The 21903-nt window shown below is 54.5% G+C and overlaps 8 protein-coding genes across 8 annotated transcripts; 4 read left to right on the top strand and 4 right to left on the bottom strand.

Annotated features, from left to right (window-relative positions):
- Positions 1-900: 900 nt before the first annotated feature.
- GUN-1 (Endoglucanase-1) lies at positions 901-1977 on the bottom strand (the record flags this gene model as incomplete). The annotated part of the gene is made up of 2 exons (XM_032019677.1): positions 901-1784; positions 1842-1977. 2 exons carry the CDS (start codon positions 1975-1977, stop codon positions 901-903), a joined length of 1020 nt encoding a protein of 339 aa, XP_031883058.1.
- Positions 1978-3217: 1240 nt separating this feature from the next.
- katnal1 (Katanin p60 ATPase-containing subunit A-like 1) lies at positions 3218-6039 on the top strand (the record flags this gene model as incomplete). The annotated part of the gene is made up of 3 exons (XM_032019676.1): positions 3218-3409; positions 3486-4175; positions 4231-6039. 3 exons carry the CDS (start codon positions 3218-3220, stop codon positions 6037-6039), a joined length of 2691 nt encoding a protein of 896 aa, XP_031883059.1.
- Positions 6040-6137: 98 nt separating this feature from the next.
- Positions 6138-6515, bottom strand: CGGC5_v006804 (uncharacterized protein; the record flags this gene model as incomplete). Its single annotated transcript, XM_066151748.1, has 2 exons — positions 6138-6343; positions 6458-6515. The coding sequence occupies 2 exons, from the start codon at positions 6513-6515 to the stop codon at positions 6138-6140; spliced, it is 264 nt and encodes an 87-aa protein (XP_066008647.1).
- Positions 6516-7243: 728 nt separating this feature from the next.
- Positions 7244-9004, top strand: helE-0 (3-ketosteroid 1-dehydrogenase helE; the record flags this gene model as incomplete). Its single annotated transcript, XM_032019675.1, has 1 exon — positions 7244-9004. One exon carries the CDS (start codon positions 7244-7246, stop codon positions 9002-9004), a length of 1761 nt encoding a protein of 586 aa, XP_031883056.1.
- A 403-nt stretch (positions 9005-9407) lies between these two features.
- Positions 9408-12571, bottom strand: sol (Calpain-D; the record flags this gene model as incomplete). The annotated part of the gene is made up of 2 exons (XM_032019674.1): positions 9408-12173; positions 12227-12571. 2 exons carry the CDS (start codon positions 12569-12571, stop codon positions 9408-9410), a joined length of 3111 nt encoding a protein of 1036 aa, XP_031883057.1.
- Positions 12572-17576: 5005 nt separating this feature from the next.
- On the top strand, positions 17577-17957 carry CGGC5_v006801 (uncharacterized protein; the record flags this gene model as incomplete). The annotated part of the gene is made up of 1 exon (XM_032019673.1): positions 17577-17957. One exon carries the CDS (start codon positions 17577-17579, stop codon positions 17955-17957), a length of 381 nt encoding a protein of 126 aa, XP_031883054.1.
- A 708-nt stretch (positions 17958-18665) lies between these two features.
- Positions 18666-19960, bottom strand: nic1 (High-affinity nickel transport protein nic1; the record flags this gene model as incomplete). Its single annotated transcript, XM_032019672.1, has 2 exons — positions 18666-19141; positions 19195-19960. 2 exons carry the CDS (start codon positions 19958-19960, stop codon positions 18666-18668), a joined length of 1242 nt encoding a protein of 413 aa, XP_031883055.1.
- A 1115-nt stretch (positions 19961-21075) lies between these two features.
- On the top strand, positions 21076-21851 carry UCHL3-1 (Ubiquitin carboxyl-terminal hydrolase isozyme L3; the record flags this gene model as incomplete). Its single annotated transcript, XM_032019671.1, has 2 exons — positions 21076-21427; positions 21478-21851. The coding sequence occupies 2 exons, from the start codon at positions 21076-21078 to the stop codon at positions 21849-21851; spliced, it is 726 nt and encodes a 241-aa protein (XP_031883052.1).
- Between the last annotated feature and the right edge of the window lie 52 nt (positions 21852-21903).

Here is a 21903-nt window from a genome sequence, read left to right as displayed (position 1 = left end):
AAATGCTGCTTCGCCACTGCTATACCTCCATGATCATGAAGCGCCACCGCGCGTTTGCTAACTATTCCCACTGCTTTCGCAACTGCACTCAAACTGCTGCAAGACTAGAGTGACCAGCAGCTATGCAGTCAGCGCAATAAGTGCCGTAAACGGGCACGAGAGAGGTGCAATTGGTGCATATGTGGCATATGCACTTGTAGGCGCCGTGGCTGCGCGAGGGGCTGGGCTTGGTCTTCTTGGGTTGTTCCATTGCAGGTAGATATTGAGATGTAGAACTTAGTCAAAATTTGTCCGGGTGTTTGAATGCTCACAACGGCCAAGGTGTTTACTGGAGGGTGCAGGTATTGAGCAGGCAGCAAAAGCTTTGTGAGGGGACATGGAGCATTTTTAGCACGAATCTTGAGTTGGCTTCTCACTTCTTCACTATGCGACTAAGTCTGTGATTAGGAGCTTTGAGCAATGGAATCAAAACAGTGACTTGTGAGCACCGATCCATCAACAGTGAGTAACTGTCCGCAAACTACAATCAATGTAATTTTTGCTATTCGGGCAGATATTTCTGGCTATACGGGCGGATGGTGATGATGCATAACAACGCCATCGAGGTAACTACAAGTACAGCAGATGCAGATCACAACAGTAGCGACGATGCTATTAGCAACGCGACAGTAGCGATAAAATTGGAGACGATAAGAATATGGACTCCCCTCCTTTTCTTTGGAAAGAATAGAGATAAGTTATGTCTAATATACGTATAGGTAGTTATAAGCTGAACATGTTTGCCCTAATAGCAAGACTCATCAACAATTCGGTTGCATCAATTAGAAAAGTCAAACATTACTAATCATGAACGCCAGATATCCCATGTCTACATTGAACCATCTACATTACGTCTAGTTGTTATAACAAGTAAGCAGCGAGTGCCAGCGACCAGGGCATGATGTTCATGACCCCCGTTGGAGCAGCCGCATTGGTGCTGCTCGGAGTGCTTGAGGTGGCGGAGACCAACATCTCAGAGGGGATGGTTGTCGTCGGCGTGGGCGTCTTTGATGTCTTGGCCGATGAAGTCGTCGAAGTCGAGGTCGGGATGTCTTCCGGGTCGCCTTGTCTGACGATGCTCAGGTTGTAGTTCTTGGCCTCAAAGTGAACCTCCTCTCCGGCATGCTTGATCTCTGATCCGAACTCCAGCTGGCCCAGGTAGAGAGCTCCGGAAAGCAGACCCTTCTTCCAGATGTACTTCAACAGCGGGCTGAAGTCGGCGTCCGTCTTGGTCAGGTTGGTGCGCGATAGCCAAGAGAAGACATGCTGTCCGCCGTCGTTCCAGCCGTGGTACAGAGAGAACTTGGTGCCGTCGATGGTGACGGTATCCGTGTCGGGCGTGGACTCGGCCCAGCCCAGGGGCTTGACCGTCGGCACCCACCACGGCCAAATCATAATCTCAAAGGGCGCGTTGAGGCCGGTGGAGTTGGTGATGTTGTCGGACAGGAACATGTCTACGGCGACGTTGGCGTAGAGGCTGATGTCGTCGAATGCCTTAGCCTGCTCGTCGGCGCTGGCGCTCTCCTTGCCCTTCACATACGTCTGCCATTCCGCGGTGAACTGAAGTCGCGAGACATTCCACAGCTGTACGGGTAGTCTCGAGGGGTGCGCCTTCATGTAGGGGAATCCTTTGACAAGAGAAGCGTCACCTGTCCACTTGTAGGTGACATCGAAGCTGCGACCGCCATCATGCACGGCCATGCACTGGTAGCCGGAGCTATCGTTGCCCCAAGCATTGTTGTTGACTAGACGCCCATGTCAACAAGCCTCACTCATGATGGTATATGAGAGTGTTAACCTACAAGAGTATGGGACCTCAGTCGAGTTCCAGTGGTCAGACTGTCCGCAAAGGTTGATGTCGCCTTCAGCTGCAGCCACCGGTCCCAAATGAAAAACGGCCAAAATGGCGAAGAGAAGATGCGGCAATGCGAACGCCATTGTCGCGCGTGTAACGAGTGAACGCGGCGGCGTCTAGAGCACAAAGTAGCGAATGACGAATTCAGAAAATCATTAAGAAATTATAGAACAGACCCAGGCAAGCATCGATACCCCGACCAACAGCGACGGGAGTGTGCCACGAAGGTTCAGTGAGTGAGCGTGGATGTGCAGAACACGGAAAGTGAAAAAAAGACCCGGGAAATGAAATGAGAAAACATCGAAAAACACCACAACACACGAGGGCCGCCCGCTGTTGGCTGCCACGCTGCCGCCTAGCTACGAACCTGGTCCCTGGGGCCACCGCTGGGAAACACTTGGCCCAGGGCCAAGTTCCAACAAACTGGAGGCCCAGGCGCTGGGCAAACATCAGCCGCAAATGAGCAAATGAATCTTCGACAGTCCCACAGAAAAAGGAATAGGGGCAGTGTTTATGCTAACCGATCTGGGAAACGAACAGGGGGGTTTCCAGGAGGACGAGCCACCAAGTGGATTCTCGCACGCAAATCTGAGTGAGAAACAAACCTGGGCACTTTGGGGCGAGATTGGAGGATTGACGCCACTGACGGCTGGTTTATTTTGGGATTCGTATTCACTAGCCACAATGGCACTCCTTGCTGCTGATGATCTTGAACGTTTAAGCCTCAACTTCTCGGCCCCGGACCACCGATGATCCGCCATCTCATCTGCCTGAAGCTTCTCATCAATGTCATCTGCTCAAGAGACGGGCAGCAGGCCGCGTTGAGGTTTCTTCGACAAGAGCACGACATGCTGCGACACGCGTCACATGCGTCGCACGAGGCGTCAGAGTGATTGGAGATCTGTGACTGCGTACATCGCGGCCATGGCACGCGGCAGACTGGTCTAGCCCCCAAAGGCAAGCCGAGCCTCTCCGGGTGCAGTAACCGAATCGAGATAACCGTTTAGGCAGAGCGGCGCGTGGTGCATCACGACGATGGCCGCCCTGCTATTGAGAGCCAACCGATACGTGTGAAACAAGAGGCACCCAATGGAAGCAAAACACGCTCATGACGTACTTGAGGCTGCACTGCTGATGCGAGTAAGAACAGGCTGTCAAGCGGGGTAAAGTACTCTACATCTGTCGGCGTCCAGAGTCTCTGAGCGAGCTCGTCCTCTGTAGCAGCGGGAGACTCGATGGCGTTGTTTAAATGCTAAAACATGTTCGCACTCTTGCTTACAGAGACAGTCTTGGGAATCCTATTACTGGCACAGTGAAAACATCATGACGAGCAACGAAGGTGAAGCGACTCCAACCGTTAGGTTCCCTTGGAGGGGACGGGAGGAGCTCATGGAAGAAACCATGTCCCTCGACATCGAACATGAAGCATTGCCTGCTCCCAGTTCTGACACCCAAAGCGAAGATGAGGTCAACGATGCAGACGAAGATGCTGAAGAGGAAGTTGAGGCTACCCCTGTGAGTTGTGCTGCTCCCTACTGTTCACCTCAGAGAACAATTTGAAAATAGGTAAAAGTGCTGACCTTGGGAAAAGCAACCGCCCACAATTGAACTTCCACAGTGGCTCCTCGATAACTGCGTGACAACGACTGAGGAATGGAACGACCATCCAGAGTTCCTGCGTCTTCTGGACGACATACCCTCAAACAAGGGTGACAACTGCAGAGATGGACTGGAAACATCTTCCAACCCCGAGCCAGCCGCAGAAGTTTACGAGATGGGCTCGACCCTGTTCAATCCCCTCCTCGGACTTGTTCGCAGAGATGCCCCATTGGAGGAAGACTTGCTCCCCGGATCTTGCGCCAGCAATGGCGTCAGGTTCACCAAAAACATCATCAGACTCCACACCTTCATGTCTGCAGCGTCTGAATCGACGGCCAACTTCACGAGAAACGTTGTCAAGCACTTCGCCAGGACAATCGACAGCGATCTCATCACCCTCACACGGGATGACCTTGAGGATCTAGGAGATCACTATGCACCCCCAGATGCATCAGACGCATCGAGCATTAGCAGCGACAATTCTAGTGACTCCGACGACGACGAGGCCATGGGCAACTACCTGGACATCTTATTGAACCGAGAGCCCTGGCAGCCGCCGCCACCGCCCTTGCCCCTTCCCTATAGTGGCCCACGCCCACCGCCTGGTGTCGTTAACGTATCTGAAGAAGGCGTTGCTCCGCATGACTGTATCGACTCGGAGGATGAAGAGCCAAAGAAACAGGTGAGCGCGGAAGCTCTATTCGAACTGGCTAACGACTGATGACACTACTCCACAGAAGTTCATCCCCTTTTGTGCTGTACTCAATGCACCACGCATCAAGAAGGCAAGCGACTCTCGCCCGGTACCCCTGATTGTTCACCTCTTCATCAGTGAGAGCGACCTCACGGCATCCTTGTTCCGAGACCTGCAAACTGCGATCCGCGATTACCCAGTCCGTCAGGGTATTCTTCTCGTCGTCACGACCGAGAGCCCTCCGCACAGCACGACCTATATATCGGGACAGCATCGTGGCCCCCCTGGACGGCTGCCTCTTCCGTTCGCTGCACCAACGGAAGTTCTCCCAGTCCGGTCTGCGGCCCAGGAGGCTCTGCTGAAAGCAGACGGCAAGCGTGAGCTACTATCTCGCAACATCAGAGACATCAAGAGATACATTCGCCGAGAGGAGAATCCCGGCTGCAGCAGTTCTCTTCTTGCGCCATATGCCGACTGGTCATTCATAGATGGTTCGGCCATGGCTGAGCGGATGAGCCAGGTTTCTCTCACAGAGATGAGGCTCGAGTCCATTTCTCGTGCCATCGGCCAGCCCATCGAGGACGATAAGATAAGAAAGGCTGTTCTGGACTATGATGTCTTGTCCAAGACTCTCAAAGCCTGGAACGATTTCGGAGCTCCTTTGCCGCCCAGAGCCCCTAAGCCTATGCCCAAGCCTCCTCGTGGGATGCGGCCACCTGGGCGTGCAGGCGCTCCTCCTCCCCCGCCTTTCCCTGCCCCTCCCAGAGCCTTGGATCCTCGGAACGTTGTCGAGCCTCTCCTGGACTTGGATGACGAATGGGCCAAATTTCCTCCAGCCGTCCAGAAGGTCATGCGCCAGATCACATACTTGCAGGGACCGCCATTCCTTTGTTCCAAGTACTCGTGGGAGCGGAAGTTTTCCCATTGTCTCATTTCCCCGAAGGATGTCGAGGTGGGCTGGGACGATATCGCTCTCGAGCCCGAAGTTGAAGACGCCATCCAAGGCATCATAAGACAGCACGGCGAGGCCGCGGACTCCGGGAAATCGTACGGGCTTCTTCATCGCTCTCACATCGGCGGCACGCTCCTGTACGGCCCGGCCGGCACCGGAAAGACTCACCTCGCGCGTGTGCTGGCTCGTGAATCGGGATCGACAGTCATCAGTGTCTCTCTTGCAGACATTTCGGACATTGACTCTGAACCGAGACTACTGATTCGCGGCCTGTTCAGTCTGGGCACACTGCTCGCACCCAGCATTCTCTTCTTCGACGAAGCAGACTTGTGCCTCGGAGCCCGAGAGAAGGCCGTGAACCACTTGGCCAAGGTCCTAATCAGCCAGATTCTGAGCGAAATGAATGGACTGGGCACAGCGAAGAACATGCCGTTGGTCTTGCTCGCGACCAATGCACCCGCCGAGCTCGACCCGGCGGTGCTCCGTCGCATTCCCAACCGGATTCACATGGGTCTCCCGTCCGCCGAGATGAGGGCAGAGATCTTCGAAATCGCTTTACGGGGTGAGATTCTGCACCCCAATCTCGACTCTTGTCTCCTGGCTCTCATGACTTCTCGCTTCTCGGGTGCAGACATCCACCACTTGTGCGTCCAAGCAACCATCGCGTGTGAAACCTTTGTGGAAAACGGCGTAGACAAGGGCAAGAGGATGTTGACTCAAGCCCTGTTCGAGAAGGTGTTGCAGAGAGTCAGGCCAAGCGTGAGCAAGGCATCACTGTCTGGCATTCGTAAGTTCGCCATGGAGTTTGATCCTGCGACTGTCGAGGGGATGGAGCCGTTGATGACCGAGGAATTTATGGAGCAGGAAGATATGTTTGTTGATGTGCCAGTGTTCAAATGAGCAGGGAGAAAACAAAGTGGGGCTCTCATACTCTTTCCTTTCTGTTTATCGCCCGGCCAGGCAAGACTGTCAACAGCTAGCAAGCTCATGATCCTTTCTCAGTAACAGAAGAGACCCCCTATCCACCCCCTCGTGCTATAGCGACTACTTTTGCTGCGGACTCCTTTACAATCTAGTTTTCTGTCGTCATCGTCCTCGCTGTCGTCCCCGTTGTCGTCTCCGTTGTCGTCCCCGTTGTCGTCTCCGTTGTCGTCCCCGTTGTCGTCTCCGTTGTCGTCCCCGTTCTCGTCTCCGTTGTCGTCGTCTGAATCGTCATTAGTACTTCCATAATTGTTGTCTACACTACCGTAATCTCTATCACTGTCATTATCGATCGAAGTCATCGAGCACACAAGAAATTGGACAGTGTCACACGTACTAGTTCTGAACCTGAACGTGACTTCGCAACTGAGCAAGGTGGTACTTGGAGTTGCCATTCCGGGCTTATCCCGACATTACTATCAGATATCATCAACCGCCGTGTCTTGCCATCCGTTAATTTTGCGCACAGTCAATCTTCCCGGCATTCCATCAGTTCTTCAATTTGATTCACCAAGCCTTCGCATCTGATCACCGCGACCCTTCTCGGTGAATGCCAAGACAAAGTCTCGTGGATGGCGTGGAGGGCGTGGGTTCCGCGGGGTGAGCTTCTCAGCTTGCCCGCACGTTAGCGTTCACCCATGCTTTCCAGAATGCTACTATCACAAGATCATAATCCCGGCCGTCCAATGCGAAGGTTGCCATCAACCGAAGAGGGCACCGAAGTTCCGTCATCCGTTGCCCCACCATCCGAACGCTCCTTTCGAGGTACCCCTCTTCTTACATGGACCCCTGAATGTTTGTCACTGTGATTGCGTGATGACAGCCCTGGTGTTTGTCTGGTTGAGCTGCAGAATAGTAACTAATAACACGGTCGATGTATCGCTTAGATACTCTCTTGTATCTACGTATTTATCTCACGCGATGGACCATGCCTGTGAAGGACGAGCCCGGAGGCCAACACCGATTTGGACGACAGGATCGCAAACCCGGAATATCCAGCGAAGGATTTAAGATAGAGCTAGCAACCCAGTGATTATTTCCAATTGAAATTTTGTCTTATTGCCTGCCTATATGGCCCCCTCGATGTGAAACTCTCTGAGTTTTGTGAATCACTCTCCCCAAGATGATGCGCAGAGGCGTATTAGTCGCTGGCGCCCGCCCACGACCAGCCTCAATTCACCACACACGCCCCTTCACGACAACCCGTCACCTACTCTCAAACTCCAAAGTAGACGTGCTCATAATCGGCAGCGGCGCCGGAAGTCTAACAGCCGCCCTCCGCGCCAAACACCACAACCTGCGCGTCACTGTCATCGAGAAACAGCCAACAATAGGCGGCGCATCCGCAATCTCAGGCGGCGGCCTCTGGATCCCAAACAACCCCGTGTCCAACGTAAAAGACTCCAAACAAGATGCGCTGGACTACTTCGACCAAGCTGTCGGTGACGTCGGCCCTGCTTCCTCGCTGGCCCGCCGACACGCATACCTCGACAACGCTCCCAAGATGATTGCGTTCCTCCAGGAGAAGGGCTTCGAGTTCCGCCCCAGCGATGGGTATCCCGACTACTATCCGAAAATGAAGGGCGCCATGGGGAAAGAAGGTGGAAGAACAATCGAGTCGAGAGCCTTCAACACGAAGAGACTCGACGAGAAATGGCAGGATGCGCTGCCGCCGCCAACTACGCCGGTGGCAATCTACACGAACCAAGCGCCCGTGATAATGCGTATGACGTCCTCCGTCAACGCCTTCACACAATCAGTCCGCGCCGTGCTCCCCTCCGTTCTCAAAATGCTCATCGGCCAGAAGCCTACCAGCTTCGGCCGCGCGCTGGTCGCCCGGCTCCTGTACCTCAATACCCACAGCTCCTCCCCGACCGACATCCGCCTCTCCACGTCCCTCGCCTCCCTCACGATCGACGCAGACGGTACAGTCACCGGTGCAAGGGTGAAAACACCCACGGGCGAGGAGACCATCACCGCACGCAGCGTGATCCTCGCGGCAGGCGGCTTCGCGCAGAACGCCTCCCTCCGCCAAAAACACCTCCCCTCCCCCGCCACCACGACGTGGACCAGCTCTCCTAAGGGCGACACGGGCGATGCCGTGGTGGCCGGGATCAATCTTGGTGCCGCGACAGCTTTGATGGACGACGCGTGGTGGGGTCCCACCATCTTCGACCCCGTGACAGGGAAGCCTCACTTTGCGCTGATAGAGCGCTCGCGTCCGCACTGCATCATCGTCGACTCGGCAAGGAAGAGGTTCATGAACGAGGCCGAGTCGTATACTGACGCCGGCCATGACCAGTACGAGCGGAACGAGAAGGTCAAGGCGATTCCCGCGTGGTTGATCATGGATAGCAACCATCGCGATCGGTACATGCTCGGGACGGGCTTGTTTGCGAGGCAGAAGCCGCCGAAGAAGGCACTCGAGGAGGGAAAGATGTTCATGGCAGGTTCGTTGGAGGAGCTAGGCTCAAAGATTGGAGTTGACGTGAAGGGTTTGAAGGAGACGGTTGAGAAGTACAACGTAATGTGTGAGAGAGGGGTTGATGAGGAATTTGGGAAGGGGGATAGTGCGTATGACAACTTCTTCGGTGACCCGGATGCTGGGGGGTTGAATCCCAACATGGGGCCGTTGAACAAGGCACCGTTTTATGCCATTGCAATATGGCCTGGGGACCTCGGAACCAAGGGCGGCTTGCTGACGGATGAGCATCAGCGGGTGTTGAGGAAAGACGGAGGCTTCATGCCTGGATTATATGCGATTGGAAATACCGCTGCGAGTATCATGGGAAGGACATACCTGGGAGCAGGATCAACGCTGGGCCCTGCCATGACGCATGGGTTTGTGGCCGTCAATCACATAGCCAGTCAGAAAAAGCCTTGAAGAAATTCCATACCAAGCAACATGATTTCATACGCAACGTACAGATGCACTGGTGTTGAGTGGGGCCGAAAAGATGGAAGTGAAGATCATGCTATTATTGAGATGCGAACTATGTGTTGCCGTAGAGAGCGAGCCAGCTTGCTCGTGAGGTCAAATGCTGTCATTGGGTCCTTTCGTATATCGTGACCCTAATACAAGACTCCGTGATCAATGAGCAAGAAAAATGATGTCTAGTCTCGCAAGATTTCGCACGCGATCTACCATCTGCTGCCACTTGTAAATGCGTGGTACAAGATCCGCTCTGAACGCCTCAAAGTATATCGGACCCTAACCACGAAAAAGGCATCTCTACTATATCATCTACCATCATGTGCGTCATCAGTTTGTATACTCAAGTGCCCTTCTAGCATAATTCCTTGTTCGTCTCCAGTGGCGTCTCCTCGGGTGTGGCAACAACCTCTGGAGTCGAAGCTCCTGAATCAAGCTTGTCGTACTCTGTTGAGTCAACGCTCTTGTCCGACTTGGAGTCCTCGTTGGTTTCTTTGGATTTATCTTCGATCTCGTCTTTCTTCGCTTCGACTGTTTCCTTGACATCCGTCTCTTTCTTGATTGCGTCGTTTGGTGCAGCCTCCTTTTGCGCCTTGGCAGGTTCGGCATCATCCTCGTCGACCTTGCTCTCGGGCTCCTGTTTCTCGCGCTCTCCGCCGGCGTTGGCCTGGGCGTTGTCAAGATCAGCCTCACCCTTCTTGCCGATGGCGCCATCAAGGACTTCGCCGCCCTCCATGACGACGCGAAGCTCAAGATCCTCGTCCATGGAGTAGACGCGAACGCCAACAATGCAGATGGCATTCCAGGGGTCGGGAAGACCTTCCTCCTCCGACTCATAGCGCTCATCGTGGGTCTTGGGTGGCCCCGCAGGCGTGGTACGAGGCTTCCTGACCATGTCGTCGTCGCTGTAGAGTTCTTCCCAATCGTCGACAGGTGAGTCGGAGGAGTCATCATCCGAGTCGTATACTTTCGCCGCCGGTGGCGGGGGTGGAGGCGCAGGTTGAACCACAGTCTTCTCAGGCTCCTGGGGCGTCTCCTTGGGCTCTTCCTTGGGCTCTTCCTTGGGCTCTTCCTCAGACACCTCCTTTGACTCTCCAGATTCATCCTTGGACACCTCTTTCGAGTCGTCCTTGGGCTCATCCTTAGACTCGGCCTTTGCTGCCTCGTCAGAAGTCTTGTCGTCAGGAGCAGAAACTTCAGTCCTCTCAGTGGCCTCCGACATGGACTTTTCAGTCTTCTCGAAGGCGTCCGTTTGAACAGACTTGTCCTCCTTAGGCTCCTCTTTGACAGCCTCAGTCTGGACGCTTTGGTCCTTGGGCTTTTCCTCTTCCTGCTTTCTCGCCTCTTCCTCTTTCTTCATGTTCTCTGCCTCGGCCTTCTTTGCTTCTTCGGCGGCCAGCTTTGCTGCTTCTTCAGCCTTGATCTTGGCTGCTGTTTCGGCCTTATTCGCTTCTTCAGCAGCAAGCTTAGCCTCTTCCTCAGCCTTCACTTTGGCAGCGGCTTCAGCCTTGGCGATTCTGCGTGCGCGCTTTTCGCCGTTCTTTTCCTTCTGCTTCCTCGTGATCTCGCGTGTCATGTGGCGTCTGTCCCACAACTTGCGACGCTCCTGCTTTCGGGAGTCAGAAGCTCTCTGCTGCTCCTTGATCTTTCGTAGTCTGGCGACCTCTTCGAGGTAGGCCGTCCCCTTGCTGTGTGCAAGGTCGTAGGCGGCGCCGATCTGCGCAAGCTTGTCGTTCTCCACGCGGCTGCGGCACTCGCGCTTGACAACGGATTCAACAGAAGGCAAATTGTTATCCCTCTCGCCGGCAACGCTCATGTAGATGCTGTACTCGCCCGCTGGCATATCCGGGAGTTCGATTGATACTGATCGCTCCATTAGGTAGTTGCCGTGGGAGCGGACAATATAGTCCTCGGCGCCAGGGCGGCTGCGCTCGTGGATACGGAAGTGGATGCGGAAGGTGTACTGTCCTTGGAGACCCTTGAAGTACCGCGTATCCAATTGAGACAGGACGAGGACTAAGGGGCCATCCTTGGACAGGGTAATCTGGAAATTCTCGTGGAACTGAGGCTTCCACGGAACCTCAACACCAATCCACTTCTGGGTGCATCGCCAGGCAGGATCACGGAACAGCCTCGTTCTGTCGATGTGCTGATACTTGCGAAGGAAGTCTTCGTAGTTGATCCAGAAAACAGAGTCGTTGCCAAAGTGGTAACCAAGCTCTTCCTGGACGTCGGTCGTCCATTCCTTGGACCCGTCAGACCAAGCACCCTCCCACAAGCCCTTGCGGACCTTGCCCCAAGGGTTTCTCATTTTGATGAGACGCTCGCCGGACTTGATTGTCCTCGCCTCCATAATAACGTATGCATGGCCCTCAGAGATGCCATCTCTGTCGCCATAGCCTCCATCGAGGAGACCGGTGCTCGCACCAAACAGGAATTCCTGGTTGACCTTGGAGAGCTCATTCTCCCAGAAACCCTCGGTGTCGAGTATATCGGATGTAAGGAGCTCGGTAGTGACGCCACCCGTGAGGTCCTCCAGACCCTCACCGATCCAGCCACCGGCCAGGGAAGCGAAGTCGCCGTGGGCCTTGGCGTATGCCTTCTCTAGCAGGGGCACCCACGTCTCGTTCTGGTCCTTGCATTGGGCAAAGAAGAGGGCCTTGGAACCGGTCTGATACGTTTGGCGGTAGACCCGCTCAACGTCCTCGCGGTCGATCTGCTGCAGAAGATCCCGTTGCATGCTGGGTGAGTCCCAACAAGGCGATTTGAGATAGAGCTTGTCATCGATGATGGAGTAAATCCACTCGCCATCTCTGTAGAAGACGAAGCCATAGATGCCGATGCGCGTGTCGTATTCTACGCAAATCTTCTCGATGCCGCCTTCTACAGAGGCGAGAGCGGTCAAGCTAGCCATCAGCCAGCAATCTCCCAGACTTCCCTGCTTGACGTCTCCGCCGTTCAAGTTCTTCATGAAGGTGGGCTTCTCGAAAATTTCGTGGATGCGCTTGACAGCTTTGGGGACCGAAGCGCTCGGGTTGGAAAGTGTTGTTCGGGAGAGCTGCCACTTCGTAGAACCCAGAGTGTTAAGGCAGTGTCCCTTTTCCCACTTCAAATCCCAGTCCTAATGGGTGGTTTAGCTACAAAGTATGCTACGAAGGCGATAGCGTCACTCACCAGGTCCCAGCCAGGGTCTCTGTAGCGCATGTTGACTCTCCTGCACTCCTGAATGATTTTCTTGACTTTTCGACGGCATTCCTCCACAGCCCGCTCGTAGCCCGCAGTCAACAGCTCATTCGGCTTGTCTGCGCTTGCAGGAGGCAGAACAGGGTCGAAGGGAAGCACGGCGAGGGCCTTGTTGAACTTGCGGTTCTGGAACTTCTTCCAGATACGGTTGATGGACTGCTGAGGGGGAGCCTTCTTCTTCTTTTTCTTCTTTTGGTCATTGTTATTATTCGAGGCCGGGGCGGGCTTTGGGCGACGGTAGTCTTCCGACTCCTCGGAGGAGCTGTAGCCGTGCATGTTGGTAGTGGGACGAGTACAGGGACTCGAGAGGTACGATTTAGAGGTCAATTGGTTATGGAGAGTCAACGAGAGGAGGTTGACGAGAGAGTCGGGGGAGGAATCAATTATCTAGAGCAGCGAACAGGTTGTGGGCGTCCTGCGCTTGCTGTAGTACACGGGTCAGTTACGGAACAGGTTGGGCGTGGTTTGAAGTGAGTGACGAGCAGCCCAAAGCCGAAGCACAGACGGGACGACTCAGTGACGGAAACGAGAGAGAAAGGTTATGGAGGGTATCGGTTGGAAAATAGTTGAACGCGAGTCGTGGATGGCGAGAGAAGGGTCTTAAGAAGGGAAACGGAAACTCAGGGTCTGGGGGGAGGGTGGGATAGACAAGGAGGGCACACCTGGTCAGCGAGTCGCAGCCTCGTGGTATGCATTGGACGATCTGACAAGCGCGAGTCGACGAGAAGCACGACAGGGAAGACGGAGTGGGTGTGATTCGCATTCACCGCATCAAGGCGGCTGGGTCTGGTGGTCTCGCCATCGTGCCTAGCTGTCTGGCTCTGCTGCTGGGGGGCGGCGCATCCGCATCAAGTGGTGAAGTGCTGGGCGACCCACCACCCCCGGGGGAGCGGCGGCGAGGACGGACGCCGGCATGGGATGTGGAGATGGGCGAGTGTGAGGTGAGATTCACAGTGTCGTTTGCTCAAAGTCGAGGAACATGTTCGAGTACGGATACACGCGCCAGGATCCATGCCGAAGGACGTGGAGCGGAACATGGGCGGGGCAAGGGTCTGGCTTGGCATAGACCGGTCGTTTCCAGGGTTCGAAAGCGGCACCCGGACGCCCAAGGGTCTGGTCGAGTCTGGCGGTGGGAGGACGACGGAATTGAGAGAGTTGGTGGTGACCTGGTTGGGCGTGTGTTGGGTGTGTTTTTGCGGGAGGACAAAGCCGGGAGTTGGAAAAGGATGGACGCCGCACGGCTGAATGGTGGTGGTGGTGGTGTTGATCGGAGGTTGTGAAGCCACAGTGTTGGAGGCAAGACACAGAAACAAGAGGCAAGACAACCTGGGGCAAGAAGGAAGAAGGTACGATACCTGCATCAGTCTGGTAGGTACTTCCTTCCACGCTAGTGCCACGAACTGCAGCCTTCAGCGACTTTTAGCTGGGTTCTTCAGGGTCCAGCCGGCGTGCCATTCGGTAGGTGCCTTAAGGTACTGATAAGATACCCTCCTTCCCGGTAAATATCGTAAGCAGGGCGGTTTAGGTTCCTTATCCGTCAGGGAAGTCAGACCTACCCGGGAGGAAGGAGGCGCGAACTGGCTCTCACCTTCCTTCGCTCTTCTCTCCGTTTTCCTTTTTCTCTCCAAGGTCCTTCTAAGAACTTTTACTCTTTGTTCTCTACGTACCTTACCCAAGTTACCGACTCCCCGTCCTCCGCCACATGTGCTCGGATCCGGTGCCATGTCAGGAAGATGGAACCGACAATCGTCCCGACGCCAACTCCAACTCCAACTCCACAGCGCCATCAACCAGCCTGGTCTTGGTCGCGGTGGCATCCAACATCCAGCCATCCCAACGTCCCCGGCCGACCTTACCGATGGGGCCTACGACAACCCCAGTACCGGTAAACAGGGGCCTTTGGGTGGACACTGGATGGACACTGGATGCCCACATTGTCGTCGGCCCAGGTTCCCCGGGTGCTACCCAGCAACAGTCGCGAATAAGAACCCACTGGGTGTTCTTGGGGGCTGAATTCAACGGTCGACATTCTGCCAGCAACTTCTCTGCCGAAATGCTTGCAGATGCCTGATAACTGAGAACTGAGGCTATCCCCAGGCGCAAAACGGTCCAACCATCGCCGGCTGCCTCAAAACTACCCGAGGAAAGCCTCCAAAATCTGACATCTCTACCGTTAGACTTGATGTTGAGAAAACCATTGGCCTTAACCTTGATGGTCTAGTCCAGGCAGCTGCGTCACTTGACGCCGTTTCCTTGCCGCCGGCCCCTTAGCAGAGCCGCGTCGCTTACGAACTCTTCTCGCAATCAGGCTGGCTTAGCCTCTCGTAACCCCGCGATGGGAAAGGCACGAGAGGCTGAGCTTCAGCTACTGCATAGTACATCAATATGATACGCGTCCCTCGCCGACAATTCGCTGCATTTTGCAGTATGCCGTCAGCATCGGCCATGCACCCATCAGCATCCATCATCACGAGCCCTCTCTTCGCGGCCGCCGTCAAACATCGCGCAATTTACCTTCTTCGCAGTAGTATTTCTACTTTGCGCGTTTCAAATACTCCTACCTTGCTCATGCAATTTGCGTTCAGGAGACAGACACTGCCTTCAGCTCCTCCAGGCAGAAGTACCCGGCGCGGCAATATCTAATCTGCTCAGCCCTTGACGATCTCTTTCTTACCCCAGGATTCACCCCAAGATAAGAGCAACGCACGCGATAGCCCAGCATGTCACTGCCTCAATCCGCACCCAACCAACGCCTCCGCCTACCACTTCTGGCTTAGATTGCTGACTTTCTGAGTGGACAGCCAGACGTACGCAGTAGGTGGATTATCTGCGCTCGATATCGACTGGAACTTGGTTCAAGGACATTGTCCCCTCCAATGGGTGTACGGATATTAGCTTCCTTGACGATAGATAGGTGCTCAATAATCCGGGGATTCCCATGCGACACATGTGTCGACATGCCAATCACCCAATCCCGTCGTCCCTGCTGTACGAGTCGACCAGAATGGCATGGCATAGGCCTCCATTGCCCCTGTCCACCACCCGACTTCCCTGTAGCTGCACGCTGCAGGAGGTTGTGGCAAGGGCCGAACTTTCTTAGCGAGTCATCCCGGGAAGAAGTCAGCGTCTGTCACTAAACAAAGGACCACGCATTACAACAGTCCAGTGCTGGGAGCACAGCACAGCAAAGCATAAACCAACGGTCCCCTGACGGCCGAACTGCTTCCCATCTCAAGCCAGCAGAGCGGTCATTCTCAGCCTCAGAATCACTACACGGCTCGTCCGCCTTGTCTGCCAGACGCTTGAGAGCCTGTTTCGTGGCATCCAAAAGAATGCTGCATCCCGGAACGAGCCAAAATGGACTTCCGACCGCTGTCTCACCCTCCCGCCGCACCTCGATAGGGAACACTGCATTTGCAGTGCATTTCCCAGGCCTCATTGTTCGACAACGTGGTGCTCTTATCTCTCGAACACGAAGCATCATGTGCATTCGAACGCCCTCTACTTTGTCATCAACCCGACCACCGCCCGACGACACATGCTACATTGCATTGCGTCCCGACCCATCCGCTCGGCAGACAGTCAGTCTACAGTGTACACGCAGAATTAGGGAGTGCATTCCTTACTCCTGTACAGATACTCGGGCTACACGGCGCGGTACATCGATGATTGGCATCAGATAAGACGACTCGGACCCAGACTGATTCGTGTCACTCGACGGAATAGCCACAGCGGGACAGCGGAATTGAGAAAACGCTGCCACTGCGAAAAGAAAAAGAACGTGTAATCTGCTAATTTAGTAAAGATTTTTGGGTCGGTGTGGATGGACCCTGATCGTCCAAACCACCAGAAACACGCCAGTGGCGAGAGAGCCCAGCCCAAAAGACCGACCGATACTCGTTCTGGCGCTGTGACTGTCGGAATCACTGAAGGCGCTGGAGTATCTCGCTGCAGCCCTCTGCAGCACAGTTACTTTGGCACTGGTCTGAATACTGCGTATTGCTAGGGTCACCGTTTTGGGGCAAGGTCTGGACCAAGGGACCCCTATCGGATCCTGTCCGTCGCCTCACCGACCACACCGCAATTCCTCCGATCCCGCAGTCCGGACCGTTGAGATGCGCATCGCAACAGTTCATGCCAGTTTGGTCACACAAACTGTATCCTTTCATTTCAGCAGTCCATATTTTCCCTCATATTGCTCGTTGTTTACTCCCCATTCGTTCGCGGTTTGGAGGTAGGCTGGCTGAGCCCAGAAATAAGACAAGACGGCTTGCCTTGACCGACTGGCGAGGTTGCCGGTGGGCCGGCCCCAGCTTGTTTCTTGGGAACATCCGAGACCTTGTCGATTCTATCCGCAGAACCCTAGCGATTTGCCAATATTTGATCCAGTCACATATCCGTACGGGGGCATCATCAGACCCTTACTCCGTACTCATCAGTCAATTGCAGGTTGAGAACGAGCATACCTTATGATTCAGCGTGCATAAAGTTTCCTGGGACTAGGAAAGCGCGCGCGACACCGAAGGGGCACGATAGGTGTAAGGGTCATATGTAGTAAATACTGGCGGTCGAAGCTTCCATCTAGGTCCCGTCTATCTCGTCGGATCTTGGTACAGTGCGGGTCGGTCCGCTGAGCTGCACAGCAGGAACCCAGTGTCCATTGCCGTATGTCGACTCGCGAAAGCTCTGGGCGAGCTCGTCAGTATTGATTGAACGATTTTTTCCACGTGTTAATTAGACCTCGCTACTACGGCCTATAGGGGTACTCATCGTGACCTAGGTAGCAGTCAGAGCCGCCAGCTTTTTTGTATTCCTCATAAGACAAACTACTACTATAGGGACGGGACCATAGCTACCTAATGAACTTATCTCTAAAGATCATATTGACAAAGGGGTCATGTTGTGCTGTCTATCCAAGTCCTGAGATTTTTCTTCTTTCCAGCACCTTTGTGAAAAAACCTGTTGGGCCAGCCAGTCGAATATGGAACTTTATCCCCCATACCTTTAGTCGGCCATCGTTAACCTCGCCTGTTCCATGATAGTGTCATCAAACCCTGGCTGTATGCCCGCCGTCCATGTTGTCGGAGATACCATGCTAAAGTTTTGTGTGCAAGTGGTCAGCCATGACGGTTCTTCACAGATTAATCTACAGGAATAGCTCTCGATGGGCTATATCTGCCTCGCATCTGCCCAAAACATGCTGTAGATTCTTCCTTTGGGGGACCATAACCGCCACCTCTTGATACAGCATCTTGGCGGCGTAAGCTGTTTTCAAATCATCATGTTTAGCAAAGAGATTCGAGCGGCGGCTATCGAGGCCATCAAGGCAGCAACCCAAAGGAGAAGGGAGGAGATGGTTGCAAAAGTTGGTAGGCAGTTGTACGCTCTGTCTGCCGCCCAGAACAGGACCAACTTGAACTCTTCCGTGGCGTCATTGAACGCTGTTCATGGTGGAGAGCAGGATGCGGACTACGGGGCTTCTGCAAACTCCAAGAAGGAGAAGAAGAAGCGGAAGGAGACGGTCACGTCTCCCTCTTCCACCGACCAGCAGACGACAGATGATGCGTCTGTAATCGGTGAGTTATTGGACCCCGAGACCGATAGTATGTGCCCTTGTATGGGGAAGAGAGAAAGAGAGAGAGTATGGGTGTACCCCGGCTAACTCGTTCAAAGAAAGCAGCTCTTCCCCTTCATCTGGCCCTTCATCTGGCCCTGCCTCTGTTTCTTCGCCTGTCACTTCTCCTGTATCCTCACCTGTCTCCTCACCTGTTTCTTCGACTGTTCTCTCGACTGTTCTCTCGACTGTTCCTTTGGCTGACCCTAACCAGCCACCCGCGACTGTCGGGAAAGGGCTCCATCGGGCCATGGTGAGCGGCTTATTGCACAAGCGGCGGGAATGCGAGCAGCAGAGAGCCGCGTAGATCAAAGCCAACGAGGCTCAATCTCGTGGCCTGGCGCATCTTGGTCTCTCGAACCCTTCTGCAAGCGGCAACGCATAAGACGAGACCAACGACATCACGATTACCGGTATGAACACATTCAAGATCATCATCATGAGCAAGTTGTTTGGTGTTTATCGGGATAGCGGGAAGATTCATTGGCTCTCTTTTGTCAACGATCATTCATGCATCAGATTTTGGAAGATTGCCAAACAACAGACAGCGAAAATACACTAGCGCTCAAAAGAGTTGATGAAATTGGCTTTAGAATACACTGCCAATGTATCAACTGTAGGCCATCATGTGTGTGCCTGGCTAAGCAGAAAGTATGTTCTCGGCCCGCAAATATTGTGTAATCTTCCTTCCACCAAATGCAAAGTCTATCTAAGTTGTATCTCAGTGATGTCTACCCTGCCTCGTGTATCTACCATCTACTGTATAAGTCGCAAATCCCTCTCGCTCGCTTCAGCATCCTTCTTGGAAGCGGGCTCTTGCGTCGTAACGGCACCGTAACTCGGCCCCTCCGCCGGTTCCAAAGCTTCCTCCTCGGCGGGTACCAAGATAGCCCTCTCCTGGTTCTTGCGGTCCATCCTCGCCCTCCACGGACGGTACACCAGCACTGATCCAAGCCCAACCACGACGAACAGTCCGCAGATACTGCCGCCGATGATGTCAAAGTGCTCACCGATAGCGTCCACTCCGTCCCAGAAGCTTCCCTCGGGCTCGGCCACGTTCGCGATGAGGGAGAGGACCTGGATGATGCCGATGAAGGCTGAGACAAACACCGTGATGCCGGTGAGCACGATGGAGTAGTACAAGATCGCGACCCTGTCTCTCGAAAACGCCTTGGACGTGTAAAGTGCCATCATGAGCGCGCCGTCGGTGGTGTCGAGAAGACACATGCCAGCTATCATCCTCGTCAGCACGTACCCTTCAACGTCTGCCATAGTCAGGACTTACCAGTAAAAAGCACGGGAAAGATGAGAATCAGCCAGATGCTCGTGCCCTGCGCTCCATGCACGCTACTCAGTCCCAAAATTGCAATCTCTGAACTCGTGTCAAAGCCGAGGCCAAACAAGATACCCAGGGGAAACATCTTCCACGGCCGATCAACGACCCTAAATACCTTACGGAACACATTCGCCAGGAACCCCTCCCCCTCCAGCTTCAGATTCGTCGCCGCCTCCTCGTCCTCCTCCTCAACCACCTCTCCAGTAAGCGCCCTTCTCCTCTCCTGCTCCAGCACGACTCTCAATCTTCGGATGAGCTTATACAAAACCCACCCGTTGCCAGCACAGAGCAGCAACAGGAACGCAGCGCTGACGCTCGTGCCGATGATGTTGCCCACGCGCGTGAACCCGTCAAACCGGTCCCTCAGCGCGCCGCTCGTCGCAGCAACAACGACACACGTCACGATCACGATGGTGCTGTGGCCTAGCGAGAAGAAGGTGCCGACGGTGACGGGGCGCTGGCCCGAGGCGATCAGGCGGCGGGTCATGAGGTCGATGGCGGAGATGTGGTCGGCATCGAGGGCGTGGCGCAGGCCGAGCAGGTAGGAGAGGGCCGCGGGGGAGATAAGGGAGGGGTGGAAGTGCAGGATGATGCCGGCCACGATCCAGATGGCGATGTTGATGGACACGAGGAGGGCGATTATGCGGATCGTCGGGGCGGGGATGCCGTGGAGGAACGGCGGGATGGGGAGGGAGGGCACGCTGAAGCGCGCCATGGTGACTGACTGGTCTACGGTGTCGAATCACACAAGATGGGGGCTCTCGAGGATGAGACTTCAGAAAAGGATGAGTAAGGAGAAGGAGGGAGAGATGAGGTTGAAATTTGGAGTTCACAAGACCACTTTTCAAAACGCCCAGCCGGCGGGAAGCAGATGGACGGCGTGCCCTCCGGCCGGCCACCACCGATCGCGCCCACAGCTGCGTGCTACCTTACCTTACAGCACGCCAACGCATGAAAACTAGCTCACTTCGGGGGTGATAGCGTGCGCAAGTATCTGCGCTGGCGGGGAGAAGTGTGCCGGAGGGGAGGCAGGATGACCACCATAGCCCCTCCATCTTTCTGCTGTGCTATCTTATCTGTCGCATGGAGCGGCCGAGGGGCAATGCGGGGACCTCGTGTGGGGTTCAGCCATGCCGCTCCGAGCCGTCGGCGGCCGGCGGCCATGTGTGGTTTCGCCTGGTGAGGTTTGAAGGGTGTTTACTTGAACACTGAAACTGACTGACATTACCTCAGTCTCTCTCATTGTTTCGCTCCGTGGAAGACATGTGAGAATAGGGTGTTGGGCGAAGTGGAACGAGTGAGCGCCGGAGACTCCAGCGAGAAGCCCCGCCATGTCTTGGCTGTCCGGGTCGGTAAGGTAGCGCGATCAAGCTTTCTGTACCCCGAACAAGGATACCGGAGCCGCTACGAGATATTCAAGTGTGTTCAAGGTCATTCCCGTCGTTCAAAGGGCGAGACCGCCTAGGTTTCCTGTGTCCGCGTGGCTGTATCTACAATGCTAGACTTGTACTTGGATGAAGAACAGAAGTGGTAGAGATAATCATAGGCGATGGGCTTCCACTGGAGAAGCGAATCCGCCAGTGTATTTTCATGCTCAGTCAGCAACCTTTTCTGCTTTGTCAACCCCAACTACCTACCTCATGGTCTCACTGAATCATCAATTTCCATTTCAACACAATAGGATTTCTCACCTATTTCGACCTGAGTAGTTTTTGATCGGGCTGTGCATCTCATCGTTCACTTATATTCATGAAATTAGGTCGCCTTCTCGCTTCATCTCTCACTATCCTGTCTGTCAATTGCTGCATCAACCCCTCCGTGATTCTCACCATGCCGCCGACTTACAACAAAGCCTTCATCCCCCTCGAGTCGAATCCCGAAGTATTCAACGAACTCATCAGCCTTCTCGGTGCGCCTCCATCGCTCCAGTTTGAGGACATCTTTACCTTAGACGACCCCGCGCTGCTCCCAGAAAAGATTCTGGCTCTCGTCCTCATCTTCCCCACGACCCCCACTTTCGAGGCGCGATTTACGGCAGAGGAAGCCGGCGCTCAGGACTGGATGGTGGAGCACAACGAAGAAGACGAGGACGCCGTGTGGTTCAAGCAAACTATCAACAACGCCTGTGGGCTGTATGCCATTCTGCACGCATTGGCAAACGGCCGTGCAAAAGACTTCCTCAGTAAGTGACCCAATCTTCCTTGAAAGTGAGTGGTAACTGATACAACGCAGGACCGGGATCGTTGCTAGACAATCTGCTTTCTATCACGGCACCAATGGACCCCGCCCAGGCTGCCATGGCGCTGGAAGCTTCAACCGAGCTGGAGGATGCCTATTCTTTGATCGCCACCAAGGGCGACACAGCTGCGCCGGCGAGTGCTGAAGATGAGGTAGACTTCCATTACATCTGCTTCGTGAAATCACCGGATACCGGCCATCTGTACGAACTGGACGGCGATCGCAAGGGCCCCGTGGATAGGGGTGTGCCCGACGAAGAGCAACGGGTTGATCTTGGTCAAAAGTCGCTGGACGTTGTGCGTCAATTCATCGCACAAGGAGGAGACAATATCGGTTTCAGTCTCATGGCGTTAGTGGAAAAGGCGTAGTGGGACGAGGCATCATCTCATCAGCGAAGGCGTTGAGCGTGTTGATTAATTG

This window comes from Colletotrichum fructicola (genome assembly GCF_000319635.2).
Source record: "Colletotrichum fructicola Nara gc5 chromosome Unknown KSG_Nara_v1_contig04, whole genome shotgun sequence".
NCBI classification, from domain to species: Eukaryota; Fungi; Ascomycota; class Sordariomycetes; order Glomerellales; family Glomerellaceae; genus Colletotrichum; species Colletotrichum fructicola.
Note: the sequence above shows the minus strand (reverse complement) of the source record. Positions and strands in the feature narration are given on the sequence as shown.